The 9,503-nt window shown below is 35.8% G+C and overlaps 1 protein-coding gene across 1 annotated transcript; it reads left to right on the top strand.

The window, feature by feature from the left end:
• Positions 1-437: 437 nt before the first annotated feature.
• LOC120270306 lies at positions 438-1,376 on the top strand. The gene has a single exon (XM_039277319.1). The coding sequence runs from the start codon at positions 438-440 to the stop codon at positions 1,374-1,376; it is 939 nt and encodes a 312-aa protein (XP_039133253.1).
• The last annotated feature ends 8,127 nt before the right edge of the window (positions 1,377-9,503 follow it).

Below are 9,503 nucleotides of genomic sequence, written 5' to 3'. Positions count from 1 at the left end.
CTAGAAATACAAAGACAACAGTGGTATTTTAAAGGAAAAAAAAAACAATGATTCAAGGTGACCGACACAACTAAGACTAAGTTCCTCAATTTTTGATAATTAAAAAATTATATAAAGATTAACCAATAAATATAGAAATATGTAAAGGCTAATAAGCAATTTTCTCTCTTAAAAGAACATTCATACTATAGCATTCTCATGTCTCGGCCTCTCTCTCTCTCTCTCTCTCTCTCTCTCATTCCTTTATTCACGCTTAGTTGCCACACCAATCATGCTTCCCTCCATGCATCTCTCTTTCTCTAAACACACCACTGAAAGAAGGTGAGTGAAATTCTATTATCTTTTCCCAGCCTCTTCTGCATCACCATCACCATCTCCATATCTCCATCACCATCTCCTCCCCCACCACAAAACAAGCATAGAGATCAAGTAGGGCAATGCCCATGACCCTATTCAACTCTGGCACTCATCTTCTGCCCCTTCTCTTGCATGACTTGATCTCCTTTTGCAGCTTCATAACATGTCACCCTCTACAATGTGCATACCTTCTCTTCTTCTCCCCTTACATTCTCCAACTCCTCTCATTCCTTTCTCCTCTCCTCCTTTCCACTTCACTCCTTCTCCTTGCTCTCCTCACTGTCTCTCCTCCTTTCGACGATGAGCAACTCCCCGGCAGCGCTTGCCGCATGTTTGTTGACATTCTAAAAGATAAGCTTGAAGCCAACTCTACAACTAGCCTTCTTGACAATTTAACTTCCATGTTTCTAGAATTCATTGACACTCCGAATGTGCTTGTGTTGAATGAGAAGCCTACTCTGGAACAATGTTTGGACAAAATTGTAGATAAAAGGGATGAAGAAGATTGCTCATTCAAGAGTAGACATCAAAGTTCAAGGAGTTTCCAAGGAGATCATGGATCAATGAAGTTGGTTTTGGAAGCAGGGCAACTACAAAGAGATGGATCAATGAGGAAAGAGAAGGAGTGGAAGAGGACTCTGGCATGCAAGCTTTATGAAGAAAGAATGACATTCAAGCTATACGAGGAGCGAAAAGTCGCTGATGGTTGTGAAGAAATGGACTTGCTTTGGGAGGCTTATGAAGCTGATTCAAGTAAGTCTGATAAGTCTAAGAACGATGATGGCAAGGGTAAGAAGAATTTCTGTAAACAAGAAGAGGATGAGGATGAAGAAGAAGATGATGATAATGATAATGACACTGATGAGTCAGTCTCGCGGTTTTGTTGCTTGCAAGCTCTAAAATTATCAACAGGGAAGATGAATTTGGGAATGAGGAGGCCAAATTTGATGAAAATTTCCAATGCCATGAAAGGAATGGGGCTTTTTCGCCGGTCCCGAAAGCATGGCATAAGAAAATGATGAAGAGGAAGACAGAAGACGAATACGAAGAAGAAGAAGAAGAGGTAACAATATAATTTTTTCTGATACTGTAAATATACCTTTGAATCTGTAAACTGTATTGAGCAAATATGTCTACTTGCATTGTAATTCACTTTGGTGAATTTCATGTACCTTTTAGTTTAATCCCTTTGAATTGTGCTATGATTCGTGGAAATCAACTAAATATATGATAATTAATCATGTGTTAATCTTATTATTTGACTCTGTTTTCTGATACTAAAATTTGATCATAAAAAGTTACATGATTTACAGTAGGAAGACTGACTCTTTCAAAGAAGCAATCAAGAGCTATTGCGATCTGAACCTCTTTCTAGTGCTTCTTTGTCTTCCCTTTTCAAAGCACATCACCTGCCGCATGTACCTTTTCTTTTCTTTTTTATCTCTGCTTCTCACTTATTTGATGATCTTTTTCTTAAGCACATTTCAAGGAAATCATAGTTTTGATTTTGGGAATGGGCAATGTCACACTTTTGAATATGAGCAACATGCAAAATGAGAATTCGTTTTTTTTGGGAGTTAACAAGCCCTTATTATTTAATAATAAATATAACATTGGTTAAAGCTTTTAATTTTTTTTTATCTAATGCCTTCTACTATATATTTTGAGCTTATATGATAACAATTAGCTTTTACAACGTAGCTAGTAATTTTGTATCCAAAAAATTCATGTATATTTTCACAATTTTAAATATATTTTTAAATATATCTTATCATACATTTAACATAAATATCACAATATTTTACATTTGCATACATCTGTGTGAATTATATATGTAGTTGTGACATTTTGTTTTTAGCATTTTATGTCATAAATATTGAAGTAAATATTTATTCTAAAAATATATTTTTCACATAGAACTTAAAATTTTTTGTAACATAAATTCTTAAACCACATAGGGCAATTGGTATTTTATTCTTTCACCTTCTTGAAAAGTCATGAGATCAAATTCTATTTGTAACTTGTCCACAATTTTCAAACAAAACAAAAAAACATATAAAATCTAGAAGTCTATTCATTTCACTTTTAATATATGTATACATGACAAGGTTTTAATGATTTTACATCAAAAAGTGGAATTAAGGCAGAAAGAATCAGGAGAAAAATAATGTCTTGGTTCTTTATACTTTTATATGTTTTCACAAATTTTGCTTAACACTAGTTACTTCCCTTGAGGGGAACTTTCCTAAAAGAAAAAAAACAAAGATAGGAAACATATGGGGACCTTTTGGGTCAATATATACCCATTAAACTATGGAGGTTAAGCAAGTTTCCTTTTGGTTGCCTTCTATACATCTTTGTTAATTCAATCCAATCATGGTTAACGCCAAATTAGAAGGTGGTGAAAATGATGAAATGTCTTTAAAAGATCAAAGTCATACAATAAGTTTCATGGCGGTTATATACAAAGTTTATGAATAATTAGGTTTTAGTATTAAGAAATTTGAAAATATTTTGAGAATTTTAATGATTTCTTTTCCTGATGTCTTAAGTTTTCATCCATATTAGTTTTGTCCTTCTGACTTACATATAGCTTAGGATGGGTTAGTGAGTTATAAAACTCAAATCAAGTATGATCAGGTAAAAGGTGTTCTTCGATTATTAGGTTGATATAGGGTTGATCTTGATGGCCTATCATAGAAAATGTCCCCTAGGTAACGATTCTTGTTAGAGCAGGATTCAAATAGTGGACTAATCATACCTTTCAAGGAGCTAATAGTTCAATTCACAAAGAGCCACCTTAGTGGTGGAGTCAGTGATGGATAGGGTAAGGTGTGCCTCTTTGTAACATATATATAGCCCCGAGACACTATTATCCATGTTTTATTTATCAAGTAAACCACCCATTAAACTGGGTCTCCATGCCATAAGATAATAACTTGTCTATTAAGGAGAAATCTCTTTCGTGAATTTTTCTTATAAATGATCTTACGTGGGATTAGGATTCCATTTTATCATCTTCTTTTTTGATTCTTGAATTCTGTTGTTGCTCAAGTCTTTTATTCTTTTTAAGCAAACCGACCTCATCCTTATTTACTTATTATGTGGTCATCTTCTAACTCCTACATATGTTTAGCAAAGGAAATAGGTCTTACCAAGCAATCTCTTTTTTCTCTGCCCCTAAGGGTGGATCTTCAAATCCTTCTATATTGTTTTTTTTTCTCATTAAATATCCACCTCTACTTCCCCTAAGGTTGAGGTTACATATTTCCAAGCTCTTATCTCAATTACTTTATATGTTTCTTCTCTATGGTGAAGTCCGAGGATTATCAAAGAGGTAGGTACTTCACACAAAATATTTGGCCGCTATGTCCACAGTAGCTTCAAGCATTGAGTTAGTGCCCCCATTTCTTGTTTTATTATGATTTTATTTTATTTTTCTAGAATTCTCACATCTCTAACCTTTCTTGTAGCAAGCTTATTCCGATCTATACAGAATTCTTTATGGATTCATCATTCAGTTCTCTTCAGTTGGCCTTAGTTCTGTCTTTCCTTTAACCTAAAGAAACATAATTTTAGCATTAGTATTGTTCTTACATCAGTCATTGATCTTTTCTAGGAAAACCTCCATCTTTCGTCGATTAGTAAAAGTTTGGTTTCTTCTTTTGTTCTTGTAAATATGGCTAGTCAATCTTGACTTCTTATGGTACATTCAAATTTGATAATTCTTTTAAAGGTCAAAATGTCTTTCACCAAGGAGTAGCTTAGACCTCTTCAAGTTCATAGTCCCTTATCCTTAACCTCTTTAGTTTCAGTGAGGAATATAAGGCTAGCTAGATTCTTTCCTAAGATATTCTCTTTACTTCATCTAGCTCGTACTTTCTAATTGACTAATTTGTGTGATCTTCATTATCTAAGATTAGCTAGAAATAGATTATCATCATGTTGTGCAAGAAATAAAGAACAAGAAAGGTCCTCCAGTAAAGTAACATCCGAAATGTCCATCATATGCTGCTCCTCTATAGAAGGGCAAAATGACTCTACTAGATAGCTCCATCATGAATAATACTTATAATATCTAAGAGCTAGAGACCTTTTGGAACTTGGTCACAAGAGACACTGCAAGATGGAGCTCATTGATGAGTCTGAGGCCGAGACCAAGCTTCTTGTTTCCTTAAGGACCTTTATGGCCACTTAAGCTAATATAACTATCCCTTTTATTGCTGAAGCAGAGGTATACATTCATACAAATGTCTTTACTACTACTTGAAGCAAAATAGACAAGAGATGTGTTATTAAGGTAGAATTTCCCTTTATAGGTCTAGTCACTGATGTAAAAACCTTTAAAGCCATCATCATTAATTCAAATTGGGCCAGACTAAATGGTATGCCTAAAGAGGACCTAGCCTCATGGCTCACCTTATCAATAATAAAAGTTTTTTTTTCTTCCCCTTATGTCTTACTTTTAACTAAGATAATAAATTATAATCTTTTTTTGTTTTTTCTTCTTCCTTCTTCTTTAGTTGGGGCTTTTGACATTTGTTATAGCTCAACACTAGAGGGAGGAGATCATAGTGGGAACCTGGATCAAGAAACTCATAAAGAAGACCAAGGTTGAACTACTTCATTTTAAAGCCAATGTCACCATGTAGAGTTAACTGTAGCAATCCAAGGCAAAGATGTCTGTCGAGAAGCTAAGGTCATGCAAGGCCTTGGAGAATGAAATAGTAATGAAGTATGGTAGGTGAAGGTAGTAAAAGTTGACGCAAAAAACTAATGTGGACATGCTTCTTGATAGGTAGAAGGATACCAAATATCTCAAAGCCTTAATTAAAGCAATCAAGGAAGCAACAGACAAGGTAGTAAAGGTGTACAAGTTAATTATTAGATAATTATAAAAGGAGTCAAAGGAATTCAAACATTCCTAAGAATTTCATGCCAAGGTTACTGACTAAGTTGCTAGATGAGCCGAAGAAGGTTTTAAGATCTACAAGTTATGATTGTAAATTGAAATGTTGATATCTTTTAGTTAGATCTTAAAGTTACTCTTCCAAATCTCCTTCTTGACTCAGACTCTATTCAAGATTAATGTAACACTCCTTGTGTAGATGAGCCTAATGCTTCAGCCCTCAGCATCATCAAAGTCCTTCTTAATCGTCTTGAAGATCCCCATGTGTTCTATGGAGACATTATCAATAATAATGAGTGAATGACTTTTGTCCCCTAAAATTTTAGAAAATTTTTTGTGATGCAGGAAATCCACACGGCCATGTGAAAATTCCATACGGCCGTGTGGATTGCCCCTGTGGATTTTTCACACAGGCATGTGGCCGTGTGGGCACCTGTGTGCATGACTAATTTCAGAGTTTAAATAGCCGATTCGTAGGTTCTGAAGGGATCTATTTCCTATCTTTGGGAGAGAGTTTGGCTAGGGTATGGATGAGGTTTTTGTGAAGTTTGGGAGCACTTTTACGCTGTTTAAAAGCGATTTCCTTCAAAGGAGAGTTATTGGGGGAGTTGCCGATGACATAGATTCGCCGAGGTGTGCCCTAGGCTTGACTTAGGAGTCTTTGGAGAAGGAAGAGTGCGCTTGGAGACCATCATCACTGGAAAAAGGGGGTTATCTTTATATATTGGTTGCACTTTTGCTTGCTTTCATCTTTGATTTTGTATTGCTCCATGAAGAGCTAAACCCCTAGTGGGTACTTGGACATGTAAACCCTAGGATGTATTTGTTTTATTGACTTTTATTGAGTCTTCTTTAATTGAGTTTTCATTTGAGTTTCAATCTTGTGTGCTTGATGTTTGATTTTCCCTTAGAATGACACTAGGGTTGAGAATCTATTTTAATCATTCTTTTGATAAGTGGCCATCACCATTAGGATTAAATTTACCAATGTTGAAGAGGGTTGAGAGGGTGAGTCTAGAGATAGTGGAACGCCCACTTTCCCCGTCGATGTGATTTATTCTACCTCCACATTCCAAGAGTTTTTAGCAATCGCATAAAGAGTGTGACATTGAGAGTTTTCTTTCAGCTGGGGCTTATTTGCGATTAAGGATCATACACCTGGACCAAAAAGTTTGATTTAGATTTAGGAATAGGGTTTATGACTTGGAATCCCAAAGCCTTCAAGCAGTCATATGTGGTGTGAGGCGTCGAGAGTTTTCTCTTCGCCAGGATCTCATAGGGGGCTAGTCATGGTTGACCTTAGATTTGAGACCTTGTGCTTTTGGATTTCCATGACTCTTTGAATCTCAATTAGGGAAGTGTACATTTAGTCTTACACTTGAAACTAGAATCCTAGGGAGAGCATTGTCCGTGTACCAAACTCTCTCATCGATTGTTTCCTCTTCTTAGCCATTTGTTTTTGATCTTTTATTCATATTTTAATAGCATCTTAATTGTGTTCACAAATTGAACTTCCATTTGACTATCTACTAAGGTTTACTTGTTACTAGAGTCTATTCCCTATGAATTTGACTACCCACCCTTTGGGTACTTTATTACTTTGACACCTGTGCACTTGTGGCACGCACATGTAAGGGTGTGTCAATGACCTAAAAAGATCATCTTAGGACTTGAATAGGGTGTGGACAAAGAGAATCTGTCATTTTTGGTGGTCTATATTCTTGAAAACCAATAAGGATCGAAATGATTTGGCCCTTAAAAATTCTCTTGGTGCTAGAGAAGGAAGTGTATAATGATAACCTATAGGCTTTAGCAATCGATATCTTTAAATCCTAGTAAGCATTAGAAATGACTTGGCCATTAAGATGTGTTTGGATTGAGGGGAAAGGAAAAAGTAAATCAAAGAGACAAGATAGAGCTTCCTTTTTGTTTCCATAAATGCTTTTAATTTACTGAAAGGAGAGGAAGAGTTTATTCTTAACCTTGAAACCCTTCAAAACAAACTTTTTTCGTTGAGAGAAACTTCAAAAACTTTAGAATTTTTACAACATCCATAATGCCCACTATTTCTTAATTAATTAAAAAACCTATAGCTAACGAAAGTGTCTTATCTTTTTTTATCCTCTTCCCCCTTTGTTGGAACCATATATAAGCTCTCTTTATGCACTTGGTGCCTCACTTTTAGATTTATAATGCTTGCTGATAAGTGCTTATTTATACATATTAAAAGTTAGCATTGTATACAGATTGAGCATGACTTTTATCAGTTTATGTGCTCATATAGTATTTTTACGCTCCTTTACACAACTAGGGTGATTGAGGACACTGTAGGAGTATTGTTGGAGATATGGATCAGTTTTAGTATTTTTCAGCAAAAGACCGCATCACCAACCACATAGCCGTATGATTTCACTGGGGCAAGAGGCATGACCGTGTGCACAAGCAAGTGCCATAGTGGAGCACTATAGCATAAACAATGTAGCACAACACTGTAGTTGGTCGTGAGTAAAAGGCAGACCTACATAAGGCCGAGTGGAAATCCTTCAGGACACTTTATAAGCCTTTTTCCTCTAACTTTAGGAGGATAGTTTTTTGGGAAGGAAGATAAGGACTTATGAACTAGACTTGGGAGAAGGATCATGCGGCCAAGGAGGGACTCCAGCACCATTCTCCATCGCCCACATCATCATCCAACCCACCTGTGGGCTTAAGCAAGTGCCATTCGGAGATGATGATTGCTCGGCGATGAAGAGTCATTCGGCCGTTCAGATAATTGGTCACTGGACCTTCTACCATGGATTTGGAGGGAGTTTTACTTGATTTTGTAATGTATTTCATTATTATTTATGACCTTAGATTGTATTGCTCCATGAGGAGCTAAACTCATTGTTGGGTACTTAGACATGTGAACCTTAGGGTTGTATAATGATTTTATTTGATTTATGCTTTTTTTTTAATTCTAGTTAACTTGAGTTTCAACCTTGTCTATTGATTTTATATAACCTATTTAGCGAGAGCTCGATTGTGCATTCAAGTTGATCTTGTGACGAGTTGATAAATCCACTAAGGCTAGACCTAACAAGGTTAAAGAGGGTTGAGGGGGTGAGCCTATAGGTAGAGGAGTGTCCCATTTCCCCTTCAATTTGATCACAACTACCTTCATGCTACCATGAGCGTTGAGCAATCACATGAACCCAGTGAAGAGAGAGATCATCGTCGGTGTTTGTATAGGATTAAGGGTTAATCATCTCATGAGAGAGATTGACCTAATTTTGGGAGTCTAGTTGATCAGTTGGGGTCTTGAGAGTGTAAAGCATTCATAGGGGCTTTAGGCGAAGAGAGAGATCACCGCTAGAGCCTTTTAGGGGAACAATCACCGGTACTCATGAGAATAGGACCGGAGTATTTTAGGATTCCCATGACTCATCTTAACTTGAACAAGGAAGCATAATTTAGATTTTGTACTTCAAGTTTGTAACCCTAGGGGAATCATCACCCAAGTACCCACTCTATTCCTATTGCACCTCATTCTCAGTATTTTTGTACTCCTCGATTTTCCATTTCTAGTAGCTCAACTACATTATTCCCAACAACTTGAATAGGGTTAAATAATAGAGTAGGAGTTACTACTACTACTACTCACATTCACTGTGGATTTGATACTCGACCTATGAGTACATTTATATTACTTGTATGACCCGTGCACTTGAGTCACCCGTTAAGGGTTGTACATGAGACGCATCACTTTCCTACATAAGGAATGAATATTCTTTGAGATATTGATGATGTATGAACTTGAGTAGGAATGAGTAATATTTTTAATTGATGACAAAATTCTAATTAGTAAATAATATTATTATATATCCCTTCCTCTCCTATCCCCTCCTCAGCTAAACAGTGTTTATTAAACAATCCTTCTTTCCTTTTTCTTACTAAAATTTGTCTATCCAACAACGGTTTAACCCTTCATTTCCATTCTTTTAATTTCCATTCATTTTCCTTTTTTCCATTTCTATCCAAACAATATTTTAAGAGTTTTCTTCAGGCCCTAAGATGGGTATAAATGAGGAAAAGGTCTACTTGGTTATAGCTCTAAGAAAACAATAACCATATATTCTCTTGGAAATTATCAGAAAATAATCTAATATTTAACAAGAGTTATTTTACCATGCATACAGATATGCTAAGAAATGATTCTTAGAAGATTTATGCAATCCCACTGATAATACTTTCTCAG

The sequence above is a fragment of the Dioscorea cayenensis genome, chromosome 10 (assembly GCF_009730915.1).
Source record: "Dioscorea cayenensis subsp. rotundata cultivar TDr96_F1 chromosome 10, TDr96_F1_v2_PseudoChromosome.rev07_lg8_w22 25.fasta, whole genome shotgun sequence".
NCBI lineage: Eukaryota > Viridiplantae > Streptophyta > Magnoliopsida > Dioscoreales > Dioscoreaceae > Dioscorea > Dioscorea cayenensis.
The sequence above is the reverse complement of the archived record's forward strand: the minus strand, read 5'-3'. Positions and strand labels throughout refer to the sequence as shown.